General features: G+C 36.7%; 1 protein-coding gene across 2 annotated transcripts in view; it reads left to right on the forward strand.

The window, feature by feature from the left end:
- The window catches only part of ATAD2B (ATPase family AAA domain containing 2B), a 93,312-nt gene that overhangs the window by 36,241 nt on the left and 36,502 nt on the right, over nt 1-20,569 (forward strand). For both annotated transcript variants that reach the window (XM_081343570.1, XM_081343571.1), the window contains exons 15-19: nt 236-326; nt 9,341-9,652; nt 12,758-12,890; nt 16,084-16,270; nt 19,035-19,220. In XM_081343570.1, coding sequence (XP_081199696.1) covers nt 236-326; nt 9,341-9,652; nt 12,758-12,890; nt 16,084-16,270; nt 19,035-19,220 — 909 coding nt within the window. The remainder of the gene's footprint in view (nt 1-235; nt 327-9,340; nt 9,653-12,757; nt 12,891-16,083; nt 16,271-19,034; nt 19,221-20,569) is intronic.

The raw sequence follows: 20,569 nt of genomic DNA on the forward strand, positions 1-20,569 counted from the left end.
TTAACTGATTTTAGAACAAAAATATATTAGGGTTAGTTTTGTTATCGATATTTCTACCCCAAACATTCCAATAGCAGTCCTTTATTATGATACTTCTTTAGTTCAGTAACTTTTCTATACTAAAATGATTTTGGAAAAAATATATTAAAGTGAGGTTGATGGACTATTTGCATGACTGATGTATTTGATATAGTTTTGTGATGAAGTTTTAAAAAACTCTTTATTTCTCTATTAGGCAAGAAAGCACATTTTACAAATTCATACCAGGGACTGGAATCCAAAATTGTCCAATCATTTTTTAGGAGAATTAGCTGAAAAATGTGTTGGTGAGTGGTACCATCTTATTATTTTGCTTTCTATGTTTTCATTCCTGAAAGAACATTTAAGAATGTTCGAAGCTTTCTGATTAAATTTCTAATTGTGATCAATTTTTCCATTTTATATTTGAAGGTTCATGTTATTTCATGTTAGAAAATGTATTTATTTTCATGCTACTTGCCAAAGTTTCCTGTCATTACCTCAAATCTTAATATATTTTGAAAAGTCTTGGCATGATCCATGTTCTTTCATAGGACTATGCAAAACAACTCCAAAACTAATAGGATAAAGTTTTATAAGGAAGAATTAATATCAGCTGTGATTATTCAACAAATAAAATTGGGATAAATGCTTGCTTTCCTACAATATTTTTTTATGATATGGTTTGCAATTAAGAAAACATCTACCTTAATAATCCTCCAAATTCTAAAGTATAATTAGCTTAAGTGAATGACTGGCATAGGACAGGATTTACTGTCTCTTGAGTTGGGCACTATACATACCTAAAACATACTATGGAACACCAGACATGAAATACTGCATAGCAGATTTGCTGAACAAAATAAAAATCTTACTACATTAGCAACTGTTGCAGTTGTTTCTTACTAAAGACAGAGCATCAGAATAAGATTGCTAAGAGACATACTTTAGTATTGCAAATACATCACTAAAAAACACAGTCTCTTCAAAACAATGCTCATCTTCTGTCTGTCAATCTTGTGTTAGTCTTCAATTTTGAAAAACAGCGGCATCAGATCATTCAACTCTCCAACAGAACAATAACATTTTAAAACTGAGCACCGTCCATTCAGACATATACTGTACATCCGAATTATCCTCTTCATCCACAGGAACATCTATCTCCGAAGCAGCATTCTTCCACTTTTGATCTGCAAAGACCCCAACATCTTCTGGTGAGAAGAAAACAATTATCCAACAAATGACAAATTGAGCTTTGTCTGGTGTAAGAAAGCATGTGCCAAATCCATTTCATATAGATTCTTTTAGTGACTCTACAACAATCATTTAGCAGATAGAAAATACAATTTGGGTCCTTCGTTGACCAATATTTCAGGTTGAAAAGTGATATTTTATGAATGTGAAGACCTCTCTTACGGATCTAATAAAAATATGCCATGTAATGTGGGTGATTGCTTAGATTTGCAAGAAAATCTGTTAAGTCTAAAATAGAAAAAATTCCAGAGCGTTCTGAATTTTCCATTGAAGATAGAGGAATCTTTTTATTTTTAAATCTCACAAATATTGTGCAAGTCTAATAAAAGAATAACATTTTTTCCATCATTTACAAAGATGAGTCATTTTTTGTTTTAAAAGCTTGTAGTACATACTCCGTTCGGCATTTTAAAAATTTATGTGCATCTTTTAAACTCACATGTTTACTTAGTATTTTATTTGATGCCATTGATAAACACTTTCTATTATTCAGCCTTTGTGGGGAATTCTAGAGGGAAAAGTTTGCTTGCTTTTGATATTGCCACTAAGAAAGATTTGGATCATGAAGAAGAAAAGGCTGCGTTTTGCAGAAGTAACATGCTTAATAATCATAGATTTCACTAATGATTTGTTCTTAGTTTAAACATTTTAATGTTTTATTTTGATCTTAGAATCTGTACACAAATCCTAGTTATTACCGAGTGGCTTCTTCTTTTTTTTTAATTTTTGTATCTTGTTTTTTATTATGTATTGCCCTGTTCACCGCCCTGAGTCCTTCGGGAGAAGGGCGGTATATAAATTAAATTAATAAATAATAAATAAATAAATAAATAAATAAATTCTGTTGGAAGGAAAACAAAATGTTAATAGAAATTGTGTGGGGTTTTAACAAAAACTGAATGCAAACCTGCATGAAATACCTATATAATGCAAAATGGCTAGAAAAGGCAAAAAACAATGGACGCATACTTCATTGGGTCATCCTTTCAAAAATGGACCCAGAAGCATTATCAAAGTAGTTGGTGATCTATCTGTGTCTTATGCCATTCAGGTCTTACGAAACCAGAATTTGAAGCTCTACAGAAATTTTTCTGCAGTTTGAAATGCAGGTTTAAATGGAAATGTAACATTTTCTAAGTTTCTATACAATTTGAGATGGGAAGAAAAAAAATTGATATAGAAGTAGTTGATAAGGTCAGGATGATACAATGTAAGATCATAAAATAAAAACCGCATGTTTCCAGCTCTTGAAAATTTGAAATTTTTTTAACTCACACAAGTACTTTACATACTAACAGAACTCCCTGATTGCGTCAAATGGTACTTAAGTAATTTATAAACATTTACTTGCATATTCATGAGGACTCCTCAGTCAAAATTTTCTTCCAGTCTGTGGTTATTTTATGTTATTTATCAGATACATTTGATATGCGCTGATATCCCATATTTTTCTAATAAGCCAGTTAAGGCAGTATTAAAATCTGCTCTTAAAAATTGAAGTGTTCATTCTTCGGGCATTTTAGTTGTTCCAGTTTGCAATTGCTTCTGTAATGTACGGTTTGTGACATGAACTAAAATTTGAGACTTTTCCTCCCCTTCTGTTTCCATCTGGTAACAAATTTCACTGTTTTTATCACTTATTTACTTTATTTATTCAACTTTCCAAGAACACTTAGATAGACAGACAGACAGATAGATAACCTTTATTGTCATTTTTTGCTGTGGGCACAATGGCATACGTTAAAAATGAAATTTAGTTGCTTGTTCTCAAAGTGTACACATACATAAGACACATTTAAACATACTATATACAACATGTGTAGACGCACACCCCTACATATAAGTAACATAAATATTAATCATTGTCCATCTTGAATACATAACGGAAGGAAGAAGCTTGAGAGTTCACAAGGTTAATACTGTATGGAACAAAACTGACTGAATCTGGATGTTCTGCTTCAGATACCTCCTCATCTACAACTACTTTATATTTCTTTATATTAATTCCACATCTTGACATGATATATCTTAGTTTATGTGATCTAAGCTTTCAGTCTTTGGATAACCTGATTTTCTTATTGCACTCTTCCTTCCAATCTAAATATATATTATGAATGAAAATAATGTATTAAATAGGGCACAGATTTGAATTATAGAAGATATTTGACAACTGAACTTTATTTACTTGGGAATTTATAACTTTCCATGTGGCTCTTACTTCCATCAATCTTTAACTACATCATCATCTGTTCAACTCATTGCTTGCTGTTACGTATTCTGTACCGTGATTAAAATATTTAATTTTTGAGAGGCTATTTTGAGAGGTTTAATTTTATTTTAACTGGGGTTTTATTTATTTATACAGGGACAAATTTAATTTTTTTAAACTTGTTTTTAACTTTTGTATTTTGGTTTTTAATTACCCTGTAAACCGCCCTGAGTCCTTCGGGAAAGGGCGGTATATAAATGTAATAAAATAAATAAATAAATAAATAAATGAGAGATATTATTAAAATTCAGAAACCTCTCTTGAATTTAAGCTTTTTCACAGCAAAGGTTATCAGATGAACCTGAAGTTATATTATGTTATTTCACATTAGTATCTTTTCTCTATATTTTATGTGTATATTCTAAGGCAGCTGCTTGTGAGGACTTGCTAACTGATTCAGTGCTGTGTAGGATGCTTGTAGTCTTCTCATAAAGCTTGGATACTCCTTATTTTACTCCCACTTTAAGACTAACTTCTGATGGATAATTATAGTTTTTTATTTTGATATGAGTACATTAAGCTATATTAGCTTCAGCTTCCATTTCTGCACTGTTTTACTTCAGACAAATTTTTGAAGTGAATAGCTGTATTCTTTTTAAATATTGAAGTAAAATAACTTTATAGATTATAGAACTTTATAGGAGATCATCTTCCAAAATACTATTTGGAAAATACAAAACATGCTATAGCTCTCATGTCAATCTCTTGCATGCCAGTTCTTTCCTGAAATCATACTTCATTTAATATTCTTTAACATTACATATCTTTTTACATGTGAATTTATTTTCTATTTATTATTCCATATTTTTCAAAATATAATGAATTTCCACATTGCACAAATGCATTATTAATTTGCTTTATATACCATGTTTAATGCAGGAAAAAAACCATACAAGATATTTTACTGTTGAACAGTGTACGCAGATGGAAAAATAAAATTAAACACAGAATAAAAATATAAAAGATTAAAACTTAAAATATGAATATTGTCAATATATATATAATACAAAACTATTAGGCGTAATATTGTTTAGGCACATTGCAGGAAAGCAATTCTCCCATAATCTATTATCAGACTATTGAGAACATTATCCTGAAGTTTCTTCTTTCTGATTGTTACAAGATAGAGTAAATCAAAGAATATCACAGTATGCTGGCCTTATTTGTTCTTTAAAATCAACTATGCTATGAGCAGGCTTAAGATTTATTTTTAACCATTTATATATTGGTTCAATAAACACCTCACAGCTCCTGCCTGAGAAACAGATGGCAGCTGCAGCCCAGAGACCTTTGATAAGTCCTTCTTGTGTTACAATTGCACTTATATCTAGATCGGGTTTATGTGTGGCGTGTATGTGCGTGTATGCGTGCGCTCACGCTTTTGTGCTTATTCGCATTCGGGGCCTAGAGAGCTGTTGGAGATCCAGCCGATCTGAATCCGACCGATTGCGACTAAGAACCTGTATTAGGTCTTATCTCGCAGCGATAAGGGCGGCGAGGTCTAATCACTTCGCTACCCTTATCACGTCCGCAGATAACCGCCCGGCTGCCCTGTTTAGGGTGACCCGCTCCCTCCTTAAATCAGGAGGTGAGGGAGGAACCCTTGCAGGGTCGTGCCGAGGAGTTTAGTCAACATCTGTCGGACAAAATCGCTCAGATTCGGACCAGTTTGGACTCCGACTGGGCAGAGTCTGACGATCAGGACACGGGTGGTCTTGTCGATGTTATCTGGGAGGAGTTTGATCCTGTGACTCCGGAGGAAGTGGACAGGATTATGAGGAGGTTGAGCTCCACCACATGTTTATTGGACCCGTGCCCTTCCTGGCTGGTTTATGTGGCTCGGGAGGGGACACGAGGCTGGTTCCAGGCGGTTATATCTGCATCTTTGAGTGAGGGTAGTTTCCCCGCCGTCTTGAAGGAGGCGGTGGTGAGACCTCAAGAAGCCCGCCTTGGACCCAGCTGTGTTAAATAACTTTCGTCCGGTCTCCAACCTTTGCTTTCTTGCGAAGGTTGTCGAGAGTGTGGTGGCGCATCAGCTCCCTCTGGTTCTGGATGAAGCGGATTATCTAGACCCGTACCAATCGGGTTTCAGACCCGGGTACAGCATGGAGACGGCATTGGTTGCTCTGGTGAATGATCTCTGGAGGGCCCGGGACAGGGGATATTCCTCTGTCCTAGTCCTATTAGACCTCTCAGTGGCTTTCGATACCATCGACCATGGTATCCTGCTGCGGCGTCTCAGGGGATTGGGAGTGGGAGGCACAGTTCTTCAGTGGTTCTCCTATCTCCTGGGATGTTCGCAGTCGGTGTTGGCAGGGGTGCAGAGGTCGACCTCGAGGCCTCTCGCTTGTGGAGTTCCTCAGGGGTCAGTCCTCTCGCCTCTCCTGTTCAACATCTACATGAAACCGCTGGGTGAGATCATTCATGGTTTTGGAGTTGGGTATCATCAGTATGCTGATGATACCCAGCTTTTTATTTTGACCCCAAACCACCCCAGTGATGCCCTCGATGTGATGTCACGTTGCCTGGAAGCGGTTCGGGTCTGGATGGGGAGGAATAGGCTTCAACTCAACCCTGACAAGACTGAGTGGCTGTGCGTACTGGCATCTCGGGATATTCAGAACATTCCATCTCTTTCTAGGGGGGGTGAGTTATTACCCCCCCGTAGATAGGGCTCGCAACTTGGGAGTCCTCCTAGATTCACAGCTTTCTTTGGAAGATCACATAATAACTGTGACTAGGGGGGCCTTCGCCCAGGTTCGCCTGGTGCGCCAGTTGCGGCCCTATCTAGACCGGGATGCCCTCCGTACGGTCACTCATGCGCTCGTGACCTCTCGTTTAGACTACTGCAACGCTCTCTACATGGGGCTGCCCTTGAGGACCACTCGGAGGCTCCAACTGGTACAGAATGCAGCCGCGAGAGTTGTGTTGGGAGTCTCCCGATACTCCCATGTTACACCTCTGCTCCGTGAGCTGCATTGGCTCCCAGTTGTCTTCCGAGTGAGATTCAAGGTGCTGGTAATGGTTTTTAAAGCCCTACATGGCATGGGTCCGGAGTACCTTAGGGACCACCTGCGGCCGGCGTCAACTTCCCTCCGCCCTGTGCGTTCGCACAGAGAGGGCCTCCTCAGGGTGCCACCGGTCAGAGAATGTCCTTCTCTGTGGGCGCCCCGGATTTATGGAATCATTTGCCGGTTGAGCTCCGGATGGCGCCCGACCTTTGCTCCTTCCGACGCGATCTGAAGACTTACTTGTTCGAACAAGCCGGCCTGGCCTGATGGGTGATGGGATTGGGTTTTATTGTCGTTTTAACGTATTTTAATCTACTGTTTTAAGCTTGGGCATCTGTTTAATCTTTTTCAATTTTTGTATTCTTGTATTTTTATATGTTTGCCCTGTTCACCGCCCTGAGTACTTCGGGAGAAGGGCGGTATACAAATAAAATTATTATTATTATTCATGTCTTAGTTATTTCTTGACTGGATTACTGCAGTGCAGTGTACAGAGGGCTGCTCTTGAAGACTATCTGGAAACTTCAGCTAGTCTACAACATGGTGGCCCAAGGAGTTAGGCCATGATATGCTATGCCTATGTAACACTGTTACCTGATCTGGTTATCAGTAGCTTTCCAAATGCAATTCAAGATGTTGGTTGTGGCCTGTATCTGCCCATTTTGTAAGAACTGATTGTCCGCATGCTTCAGTTTCCATTTATTAAGTGATGTAATCTGAGATATGTAGGAGGCATGCCTTCTCTGTCATGACACCTGCCCAGTGAAACAGCTTCCTCTCAAGAGTTCCAAACAGTCCTGACCCTCTTCTCTTGGACTGTTTGGTTGCCTTTTCCTTTTTATGGTTTTGATTGTTGTACTGATTTCATGCTTCTGTGTGTCATCCAGAATCATTCTGCGTGAATAGCCTACAAAGATAGATAGATAGATAGATAGATAGATAGATAGATAGATAGATAGATAGATAGATAGATAGATAGATAGATAGAAACAGAGAGAGACAGACAAACCCTCATAGGAGTCTTGAATTTAATTATCAAACTCCACTAGCTAACCAATGACAAAGAACCATGAGAATGATAATTCAACATTCTGGGGTGGGGTGGGGGGAAGTGTATCTATTTCTGCTTTCCACTATAGAGTCAGGTAAATAACTTCATTGTTTTTCCTGGTAAACTAGCATATTTTGCCTAGTAATCTATAGTTCCAGCCCTGAGTTTTAACATTGCATCATCTGAGTTTTAATTAGAGGGCTTAGTCATCCAGAAACATCCTATTTTAGCAGCTTCCAGGAACACTACACCAAACACAGAATATTGCCAATGGATGGTCAGATAAGCAACTGATACGACAGTGTCTGACAATAGCCACCTTTTATTTGTATAAAATATTCCAAAGGGGAGCTTTATTATCTAGGTAGTTTTTACTAGCGCCTAGTACTAAAAAGTACTTACATTCTGCAAGATACCAATTGTCAGTGAAGAGGAATGGTAAAATACTGCACTGAGACGTACAATGATTGCAGCCAAGTTATATAAATTTTAAGTGTTGCATATTTCATTACACAAGGATCTAATTTTTTGTTTGAAAGCTTGCAGTTACTTTGTTGGGCAGTATAATTTCTTGAAGAGTTGCCCTAAAAGAAGGAAACAAATTGGAATGCAATTTGTTCCAAAAGGAAAGTAAATAGGACTTAATTTTAGATTGAATCTCCTGATAATTAAATTGAGAAAATGAGCCATAAACTAATTAAAAATTCTATCAAGAGCTAGAATTGAGGCTAATAAGGCACAGAAATTAGATTTTTTTGTGGCATTTATTGATAGCAAATACTATGAAAGAACATGGATTTTGAAATGGGGATTTTTCTCTTTACATTGAAACATTGCTCAGAAAAATCCCAGTTTCTGGCTCTCAGCCAGTGAAAATAAAATTGAGTTAGGTTTACAAACCACTTAATTTTGTTCAAACATTCTTAGAAAATGGAAAATAATCTTGCATGGTGCTCCAGCCCAAATTATATAGCAATCTAAACATTTTGAGTTTTTGTGAAGTTTTGCAGGATCCCATTAACTGTAGCTGTTCAGAGAATGATCTGTGAAACTTGCACTTTAGTAATGAGGTTGCACCTTGATTTTTGGAGAGGATGATCATTAAATAGTTACCATGGAAGCAGAGGGACAGAACTCACCACCTTGTTTAGTTACTGAGCTTTCAATGTAGAAAATTAGAAATTCTTCCCTGTGAACCCAAAGCAAAAGATTCTTTAAAAAAATTAAATCTGGGGAGATGTCATTGCCAAATACTTTCTTGAAATTAATCTCTCTGTCTGTCTATAATATGTGCAATGGTATGTGAAGTGACAAAATTTTAAAATTCTTTCCTGCCTGATCTATTTTGGTTCTCATTTCCCAAAAGACATTTTGGTATAGGAAGAGAATCCATTTTGTCATAGTTACTGCTTCATTAGCTAGCTAGTTGGATACAATTCCACTCATGTATGTATAGACTAACATTAACTTTAATTTGTATGTGTATATTTCTCCTTTTTTTATAGGTTCCTAGATTTTCTCTCACAGGGATCTTACATGTGTTCTTGAGTATTCTTTGTTTAAAAGATGATTTCAATATTTATTTTCTTCGATCATCTAAGTTACACACACTGCTCAGTGCAGTATGAATCCAGTAGAATATTGCTGCTCACATTCAGCTTTACAGACGTGCTTGACATGCACAAAATATCGATACTACTTAATAGAACCACTGTATGTTTTATTTTCATGCCTTAGGATACTGTGGCGCTGACATAAAAGCACTTTGTACTGAAGCTGCCTTGATTGCCCTGCGACGGCGCTATCCTCAGATCTATGCGAGCAGTCAAAAATTGCAGCTTGATGTTTCTTCAATAGTTCTCAGTGCACAAGACTTCTATCATGCAATGCAGAATATCGTGCCTGCTTCTCAACGTGCTGTAACATCATCAGGGCATGCTTTGTCTCCCATCATAAGACCATTGTTGGAAAGAACCTTCAACGAAATTCTGGCTGTTTTACATAAAGTATTTCCTCATGCTGAATTCAGTCAGGGTGACAAAAGAGAAGGTATTTCTGTGTATTTAATCCATTTTATAGCAGTCCCTTAGTTCCTGTAGAAGCCTAAGATTGATTTTTTTTTTAAGTGATAGGGTGGTAGAAGAGAATAAAAATAAGCTGATGGCAGGAAAAAAAATGGGCATATCTGAAATAATTTAAGAGAGTTCTTTGCTCTCTGAATTTAGGGAGCCAAGGGGATGACTTTGGGGAAAACATTGAGAAACCATTATGAAAACAAAACGTTCAGAAACTTGCTTTGAGAAAAAAGAAAGTATAGGTAATCCACAGTTAATGACCACTCATTCAGAAAACGTTTGAAGTTACAATGACGTTGAACAAGTGGTGGTTACGATTGGTCCTTGAAGTTCCAGCTAGGTGCTGCTGCTTCTCTGTTGTAGCACTGTTGCTTTAGAACAGGGGTCCCCAACCCCCTGTTCGTCGACTGGTACCGGGCTGCGGCACATCAGCAACCAGTCCACACAAACAAGCAAAGGCCTATCCATGGGATGCAGGCAGCATACAAAGCCACACACTCTCCAGTCTGCGGAAAAACCTCTCTCCACGGAACCGGTCCCTGGTGCCCAAAAGGTTGGGGACCTCTGCCTTAGAAAACCCACTGAAGACCAATCTGGCTCCCTCTTTATTTATTTTTTAATCACTAATAATCAAACTGACCCAGACTCAACAAACACAAAACGCTGGAAATTGATTGGGTTTTTGTATTTTCCTTCAATGGATGGAAAAAAAAAATTATTTTACAAAAGGAAAGCTTACGAATAAAAAAGGAACATTGTAAATCGATGCCTTTGACTAGTGCAGAAATGAATCTTAATAATGAAATGATTTTCTATTTGAACTAGTATTTCTAAGCTGTTTACACTATTTTCTTCAAAGTCAAATTTCACTATATTTTCATACCTTTCTATTCTATATCCGTTGTATATTTGTTCGTGACCGATTTCCATATTTCTATTGTCTTATTCCCAGTATATTTCTGCAGAATTGTCCAAGACAACTCTTAGACACTTAGACATTTCTTTCTATAGAGTTCAGTCTGTCTTTTATTTTAGTTTCTGTTTGCTATTTCTGTTCTGTCAAAGTCTTTATTTTTTTTATCTTTGCTTGCTTATTTCTGACTGTCCTTCTTTGCTCCTTTGCTCCTTCTCTTCTGAGTCTTTATTCCATCTGAAGGAAAAGATTTGAAGACCTTTCACCTCATGCCAGCTCTTTCTGTCCCCCCCTCTCCCCCCCCCAGTTTTCTCAGCTGCTGCCTCGTTTTTTGTAGCCTCTTCTCATCTTTTAGTTTGCTTCTTTACTTTGACTCCTGGATTTGGGTTCTGTTTACCCAGTTTCTTCCTAATGAGGCCTGTGGTAGCGGAACTTCCTGGCAGCCATCTTGCTGCCCTCCTGCCCAGTGCTGCAATTTGATTGGCAACTGTAGTTTGATTGGCAGCTGAGTCATCCTGACAATGGGGGAGGGCCAAGAAGAGAAGGAGAACACAATCTCAAGCAATCTGTCAAACCATATTCTCTCCTTTCTAGCATTTTAGAAACGATTAAAAAGTGAATTATTCCAGAAAGCATTTTAATGAGTTTGCTGACTTAATTTATTGTACCATATTTCTTCCTCTTATTCTCATATATGTCAGAATTTAAATCTTTAAATTGTCATTTTATTATAAGCCACCAAGAGGTGATTGACTGCAGCAGGGCATAAACCCAATAAATAAATAAATACAGCAAATACAGATAGTCCCCAGCTTATGACCATAATTGAGTCTGGATGTCATGCTGGTTATTAAGTGGATCGCCATGTGATTTCGCCCAATTTTATGACTTGCCTTGCAACAGTCATTAAGTGGATCACCATGGTCATTGAGCAAATCCATTATCCGCATTGGGCCTTTTTTGCCAGAAGTAAATGCATGTTTCTAGCAAAAAAACTTAAATTGCAGTAGAACACTGCAAATGGCCATAAATGTGGACTGATTTCCAAGCACTCAAAATGCAATTGTGGTGAGAGAGCAGTCATCATAACTTCAAATCCATGTTGTAACTAGCCCCATGGAGGTCCATTGTAATTTTGAACAGTCATAAGTTGAGGACTGCCTATAATCAGTTACATATTTTTTGATTTGATTGGTGACTATTATTGATTTTCAGAGATTGCTGTGATCTGTCCTCAAGAGAAATGAATAAAGTGGGATAATTGGCAGAGTATCATTTCTGTATAAGTGCGACTATTAACTTTTATTGGAAAATATTGCGGGGAGAGTATCATTCAGAGCGAAGCTCTACCTTAATGTAATGCAGGGAAAAGTCTTGCAAATGCAAAGTTATAATACTTTTTTGGATCAATAAATCACAGAGTGCATTTAGCCAAACAAATTTGAGTGGACAAAAATATGTGTTATCTGTTCTTAATTATTCTAAAGAATGACAGATAAGGCATTGAAATAAAACAATTCCTTGTATGAACTTGAGAGAAGTGCTAAATATTAGGAAAAAATCTTTAGTTTGCTTTAAAAAAAGGAAAATTCCAACATAGTTTGTTCTGTGTTTCTTATTGTTCTCTTTAAATTACAGATTTACCCCAAGTTTGTTTAGCAATGTTTAGACTGTGCTTGGCAATTTGACGTTTTCAGAAATTCAAAAGGTGCCCTAGCTTTCCCCTTGTATAAGAATGCAGAAATTGCATGAATGATATCTAAAACACATGGGTTTGGATTTTGTTTGTTACCGGTATTTTGTCCTCAAGGTCAGAAAGTGTTGAGACTATTTGGAACTTGTATTCTGGTAATTTTTTGATGAAGACTGTTAGGAGGTTTTTAGGTAGCTGATACAAAATTATTTTATTTCCTTTACTTTTCATCACTGTCTCTAAGCAGAATGATAACTCCTAAAGAATTGTGTTGATAACTGAGAATATCAATTCTGTAACAGGATTGAAAGAATTTTAAGCTGATTAAATATTTGAATATGTTGGGCTTGATTTTTTAAATTTTTCTATGTGAAAAATTTGTGCATTTTAATCTGTGTTGGAAAATTATTGTTTTAATACTTCCAAGGGGATCAATATTATTTATTAATCAAAACTTTATTTTAATTAAACAGATGCACCAAATTTAATTTTGGATGATAGTGAAGATGAAAATGTTTCATCAATATTTGAAACTAGTTGCCAGTCAGGATCACCAAAGAAACAATTACCGGCTGCTGTACATAAACCTTACCTTCATTATACAATGTAAGTTAATAATTCTGGTACTGTATTCATCAAAAATTAACCAACACATCTCTTGCAGTGCCAAGTAAGCATATTAGCACATTATGTACAACGGGAAAGGGCGGTATATAAATATAAATAAATAAATAAATAAATAAAAATATTTTAATATAAAAATTGAGATGTCTAACCATTTTTTTCATATATCAGATCTTGACATTAGCCTCTTAATAACCAAACAGTACAAACAATGGTTCTTGATAGATATTTGAGGACTTTGTGGAAAAGTATATTTTTAAATATAGTAAACCAATGCATTTATAATAGAAAGAATTTATGTGTGGTGATAATATGGACTCACAATTTGAAGTTAAATGTTATTTTATAAATACCATTGCTGTGGTAAATAAGTGAAATTAAGTAAACTATGCCTTGCATCATATTTTGTTTATTTTAATATATCACGTTTCCCCAAAGATAAGACCAAACCGGAAAATAAGCCCTAGCATGATTTTTCAGGATGCTCATAATATAAGCCCCCACCCCCAAAATAAGCCCCAATTAACATCATCTGCCAGACAGATGCATTTAGTACCGTATTTTCCCCAAAATAAACCCTAACCAGAAAATAAGCCCTAATCCGTCTTTTGGAGCAAAAATTAATATAAGACCTGGTCTTATTTTGGAGGGGAACAACTCCAATAATGACTCTAGGTAGTGTACAAAGTACTGTACAAACAATACAAAAAACAAATGCTTAGAGAAAAATAACATGAATTCCTATAAGCTAATCGTTTCACAAGAGATCTGTCATCCTTTCCAGCCCAAGGCCTGAGGGAATAGCCAGGTTTTAAGGGCTTGTTTAAATAAGGTTAGTATGATGGATATACAAACCTCTGGGAGGATATTGTTCCAGAATCAGGTGCTATGGCAGATAAGATACACTTCAGATGATACAGTTTAATTGATGGGACCCTTAGCATGCCAACTGTGCCAGATAATTTAGGGTGGACAAGAGCTATGGAAAATGGATGGTTCCCCAGGCCCTATATTATGTACTGTTTTGTAGATAATAACTAGCACCTTGAGCTGCACCCAAAAGCCTACTTATAACTATTGTTACTCACAAAATGAAGGTGTTATATGGACATGCCTTTAATGGTCTGTGCTGCTGCCTTCTGGACCAGCTACAGATTCTGAATGGTCTTCAAGGACAGCCCCATGTAGAGTGCATTGTTATAGTCCAAATGCAAATGTGGAAGATTGTATCTCCTGCTTCTGACATAGGATAATTGATACACTAGAAATTTGCAGAAAAGTTTTCCTGGCCATTGCTGCCATCTAACCCTTGAGTAGCAACTGTTAATTCGAGAAGACCCACCAAATTGTGTACCAGTTTTAAACCCCTCCCCCAAAAATGTACACTCTTGTTCAGGTCTAAAAATGGAATATATCCAGACTTGTGGTCCAGACATCCACAGCCACTCCGTCTTTTCAGAGTTGAGCTTAAGCCCGTTCCTCCCATGCAGACCTCTACACTAGAACCTTTTAGCTTACTGTATTTTTCCATGTATAAAACGCACCCTTGTATAAGACGCTCTGGCATGCAAGTTCCAAGCTTACAGCAAGCAAAGTCAGCGCTGGGAGCAACCGCCTCCCAGTGCTCTAAATAGACTCCTCCCGGTCGCCCCCACCTCCCACCCACCTAACCAGCATCCAGCACGATGAGCATGCATAGTCAGTTCACAGCAGCAGCCTTCCAGCCCTGGTAAACAAACCGGCATGACAGCAAGGCAAGGGAAGCGAAGGCAGGTTTTAAACTTCCCACCGTTTCTCTGCGCCGATCCGGAAGTTTGGCCGGTCTCTATTAGCGAGCAGGACGGCCTCGCAGCTGCGTTCCACAGGCTCCCCGGCCAGCATACAGGTACGAGGGAGGGAAAGGGCTGTCGCTGCCATCCATGCTGCTGGTCCCATCCACTGCCTCCGGATGCCACCATCCGACAATCTTGCAAGCCCACAGGGCTTGACACCTGTACCAGGTGGCATGGCAGCGGCATGTAAAGAACCCACACAGACATGCCCTGGGCTGCGGAGGTTACCATGATTTTTCCATGTGTAAGACTCTGCACTTGTATAAGACACACCTGATTTTTGAACAGGATGTTTGCAGGAAAAAATAGCGTCTTATACATGGAAAAATACGGCAATTTAATCTGAGTATCCAGATATACAACTGAATGTCATCAATGTATTGATGTGCTGATAATACCTGACACCAGGCTATCGGATGACTTAATCCCAGTGGTGGGATTCAGCCAGTTCGCACCACTTCAGAAGAACCGGTAGCTAATTTTTTGTTGCCCAGGCCCAGAATAGACTTCCAGAAGCGGCATCCACACAGAAAACCGGTTGTTCACATGTTTGAATCCCATCACTACCTAATCCAGCAGCCTCATGAAGTACTTAAAGTCTTTGATATCACCTTTCTAGTAAATATGCTGGTCTTCATCTGCAATAAAGTTTAATTTGACTTTTGATTCTGTAAAAATTTTGTAGTGTTTCAAGGAAACCTTTTAGGGTAATTTTTCTAGAGGAACAACATGATTGTAAATTTCACTAGGCAGAAAGCAAATTGAAGTGGGCATAACAGCATCTTCCAGAACACCTAGAAGAGCTTTGCAAGAGACATGGTTGCTTTAATTATTCAAAAAGGTGTAATATTTTGTGTTGGATTAAGTGTTGTAAAACTCTTTTAATATTTAACACATCCCTATAATATAAGCAAAAAGACTGTTCAAAGAAACTTTACATTTAAAGTTTTACAGCAGAAAATATATAGGTTGTTTAAATTGTTCTGTATATGTGTTAGAACTGAATTTGTTTTTGTTCATTATAATCATTACAGTTTGTCATTGCTCAAATGAATTTCCAGTTTAAAACAGAATAAAGGGTATAATACAGCTGGAACAAGTCTTTTATGTGGAATTAGTCATTTTTGCTTATTGCTTATACAACACAATTCACATTAATCTGTTTGTAAATTGTAAACACAGTATTTTGACTCTTTATCAAAGTATTGATAAATGGTTAGACACTGTTGAAAATACACTACGATGAAATATTACAGGCTGTTCACATGCTGCTAATGTAGTAAAAATATAGAAGTTACGATAAGTGCTTTGTAGATCTGATCAAAATATTATTTTTGTTGCAGGTCAGCTTATCACCAGCCCACATCTTACAGGCCAAGATTACTACTTTCCGGAGAAAGGGATTCAGGTCAGACTTCACACCTTGCTCCAGCTTTATTACATTCTCTTGAAAAAATTGCTGTACACAGATTAGATCTGCCAGCACTTTATTCGGTCAGTGCCAAAACGCCTGAAGAATCATGTGCACAGGTTAGTTTGCATTTATATCGCTTTTGATTAATGTAGCACCTATTGAATTTTCAGTGTGTATGGAGGCCTTCATTAAATTATAAACGCTGAATATCTCAATGTTTCTTTGATATATAGTGTTGCTAGAAATACTTAAGGATCCTTCTGTGATAGATTCCTTATATAAAACAAAGTTTTTTTAAAAAGGCGGATCTTATTTGATATCTTTGGCAAAGGCTGTCCATGCCCTTACATGGCCTGTACGGGAGAAATTTCAAACAGAAATATTTCCTAATTACCAGGGAGAGATTTTTCTGATTTATTCATAAAGTGTATTTGCTTTCAGATAGATAAATCTCTAAGTCTGTCCTCCCTGTATTTCTGGCTGGTAAATTGAAGGGAGATGAGATGACACTGAAATTATATGCAAGATTTTTTTGGAGCTAATTTTTATTTGAGGAATAAATATTCCTGCTGGAGGAAAAAGTTGGGCATAGCTTTTGCTAGCTTCTTTTCTTTCTGTAATCCCTGATGTTATCTGTAAGGATGTTCCAGGGAGGTTTCCAGAACTTTCTAGTGGGCAAAAGAAAAGTTGTAGATGTTGCTATCTTTGAACTGATAAAGGAGAATATTTGCAGCTCAAGATTAAAATGAGGGATCCTTGATGCTCTCTTAGCTTGTTTTCTTGCAGACGTTTCATTAACCAAACTAGGTAACATCATCAGTGTTAGTAAGGAATGGGATTTGCTATCCTTGTCTTTTTCTTTATATAAGTAGTCGTCCACTGAGTGCAAGTCTTTGGAGTTATTTTACTCTTGGTTTATTACAACTCTTGAATGAATAGGGACATCTAATGAGAGTAAGAGATATAAGAGCAACATAGTGACCTAAAGCTGAAGACGCTTGCCTCCCACTTGGAAGGTTGAGAGTTCAATGCTAGGTAGCGGCAGATGTTTCTCTTCAAGGGCGGAAATAAAAAATGTCTGCTGTGAACTCATGATATCAGGAAGAGCATCCAGCCAGTAAACACTCAGCTCCATCCAGTCGCCTCAATTCTACCCCAAATTAAGGGATTACAGAATTGTAAAAAAGGCAGTTTTAATGAAAATAGGAGATATCATAAGACCAACTAAGAAAGGTACCAAGAAAAGTTCTTTACAACAGTGTAAAAATTCTTTACACTTGCCCGGTGAGCAGCACTCACTGGGCAAGCGAGTGCAAGATATAGGTTGGGCATGAAACTCCCCCCCCCCAGTCTGTGGAAGAATGGTCTTCCACAAAATCAGTCCATGGTGCCAGAAAGGTTGGGGACTGCTATTTTACAAGATAAGCCTAACTTTTAAACTCTGACTATATTGTTGGCTGTTTTAAGTATCAAAATTGTGAATGGAAGACTTTGGATGATACCAAAAGAGATGGGCATAATCTAATAAAGAACTTTCTTTCTGGTTATTTTTACTCTGATTTGGCATTCAGATAGCTTTTTATCCTTATATTGTTTTTGGATGATACAGATTAAACACGCAGTCAGAGAAGAAATGCATCTACAGGTTATATATGGAAAAACAGCAAGTGGAGGAAAGGAACCTGTTTAAATTAGTTTAAGATTAATCCTTACAGAATAAACTATTTGCTCTCGTTAGTGAAGCTTGAATTAAGCAAATATGCTTAAGATATGCCACTGAGCAAGATAACAATGTTATATCAACCATTTCAGATACCAACTTTTTTTTATAGATTTAGCAAAATTATTCACCACCAAATTGTGTTTGAGAGCAGCATAGAAAATCAGTTCAGAGGTGTTTTCATATTTTAGAATAGTTTTTCCTCTATTCTTGACTTTAAGCACAAGTCGGGTGTTGCAGTAGTGAACATTTCTTTCACTTTTATTGTATTGTAGTTCATAGTACTTCATTTTATTTCATATCTTACCCCAATTATAAGAGACACAAAAGCTCCAGAAACGAAATACAAAAAGCACATTTAAACAGAGTAGAATTTAATTTAATTTGTTGGAGCCATACCTCTGGGATAAGAGTCTTCCAAAGGGAAGATCCACTATGTTCCATTTGCCTTGTGCAGAGGTGAAACTCTCAGGCAAATAGAATATATTGTGTCCTTTTTTATAATGGAGGAGCAAGGACAGTATGGGAGAGAGAAATAGTTTATTCTTCATTAACTCTGTAGGTGAAAATTTAGGATTTGATAGATTCTATTTGTGTATAAAAATCATTTTTCAATAAGCAATTATGTTTCAAAATTAATTTGAAATAACAATTTTTATGTGTGCAGTACATGTTATATTTAATATTCAGAGGTAAAGCCATTGTTTATAGTGAAAAATTGAGGTTTTATTGTATAGCATTTATTTAACAATTTAATGGAACAGTTGGGGGAAGAGTTCTACTAAAGTGAAATATTTGATGAAACTGAATTTGCAAAATTTATGTAATTTATTTCAATGTACATACTCTAGGTAATTCACATAAATATTCTAGATTATTCTTTTTCCTGTTTGCAAGTAAAATCAAAGTTTGCTGAATGGGAGCCTATAAAATCAAGGTTTTACTGTACAATTACCCAAGGAGAATTTGAAACTATAAATACATTTTATATGACAAATATTCCTATACACATGTAAACACTTAGGGATATTCTACTAAAACATCTGCTTGAAATGTTCCATAACACTGTTTCTGTGTTATGGAACTGTGTTCCTTTACACAGTTGTAATTATTGGTTAAATATTTAGTTAATGTTAATATGTGTTAATATTCTCAATTAGATATTTCGTGAAGCAAGAAGAACGCTACCAAGTATTGTTTACATGCCTCATATTGGTGATTGGTGGGAAGCTGTCAGTGAAACTGTGAGAGCAACTTTTCTAACTTTGCTGCAAGACATACCATCATTCTCACCAATATTTCTACTTTCTACCTCTGAAACCATGTATAGTGAATTGCCTGAAGAGGTGAGCATGGACTGATTTCTTGGGAAATAAACAAGCACCACTTAGGTAATAGGGAACCATATCTGAAGCATCCTAATTTGTTGATGTAAAATTTGTCAGTTTTCGTATATGGGGAGGGAAACCTCCACTGCACTGCATTATATAAGCATCTTTTTGTATCTGAGGGAATTTAACAATTCTTTTGTTAGATGTTAAAAATGGAGGTTGTAATTTGATAGTATGAATTATTAGACAGATTTTTTTAAAAAGTATTATAAGAGGCTGACAATTTTGTCTTTTTTGGGGGGGAGGTGCCTCTGAGACTGCAGTTGTACTGGTGACATTTCAGAAGTGGTTTGGCATTGCCTCCTTCCTAGGTCTAAGAGAGTGTGACTGGCCCAAGGTCACCCAATTGAGTTTGTGTCCAAAGTGGAATTACAACTCTTAGTCTCCCAGTTTCTAGCCTGGTACCTTAACCACTACACCAAACTGGTTCTCCACATTTTTGTCTAGATGGTAATTATATTTACAAATGATCTAAAATGAAAAAAAATATCTTATCTAAATGCTCAAGCTGCTGTGTAGTGATTGCTGAAATAACTGGCTTTGCATTAATTGGGAAACTTTGCAAACTGTTGATTTTCTTCTGTATTACCTTGTTTTAGCCATAATTACTGCCAATGAACTTAGTATAACTAGTTAATAATAAATTATTACTTGCCAAGATGACCTATCTAATTTTGCTATATTCTATACAGTAGAAAAGTTTGAATGGTCATTTTGACCATTTATAAAGTAGTAGAGAACGGGCAGGGAGGGAAGAGATTGTCTTTTTAATATTTTTTTTTAAAAAATGTTATATGTTTTACAAGATTTACAAATAGAAAGAAAAGTCGAACAAAAAGAAGTTATAAAACTTGTAATCATAGATATGAAAGAACAGCTCAGTTTTAAATATAATGTGGACCACACGGAGTAAAATTTATCAGTCTTTCTATGATGTTCATAGCAAATTCATAAGCAGAGAGTAAGTACATGGTCATAGATACCAGCCTCTTCATTATTCACCTATTGTAGCCATATTCAAATGGTACATGGTTCCAGCCATCTGCTCTGTTTTTTCAGTTTTTGTGGGACTGGATGTTCTAGGCAACAGATGTTTAAGTCAGCTTATTTTGAGGAAGAAATTTGAGACCAACTTTATAGACACCATGGGAAAATCCTTTCATAGCATTTAATCAGTAGTGTTGGGTTACGATTTTCATTCTTTGGACCACTGGAATAACTGTTGTGGGCCATTGAGAATTGTAGTCCATCATTCATAGAGGGCAACAGGTATTCTTACAGGGACTTGAAATATTCCTGACATC

Source organism: Vipera berus, assembly GCF_964194415.1.
Source record: "Vipera berus genome assembly, chromosome: 1".
In the NCBI taxonomy this organism is placed as follows: domain Eukaryota; kingdom Metazoa; phylum Chordata; class Lepidosauria; order Squamata; family Viperidae; genus Vipera; species Vipera berus.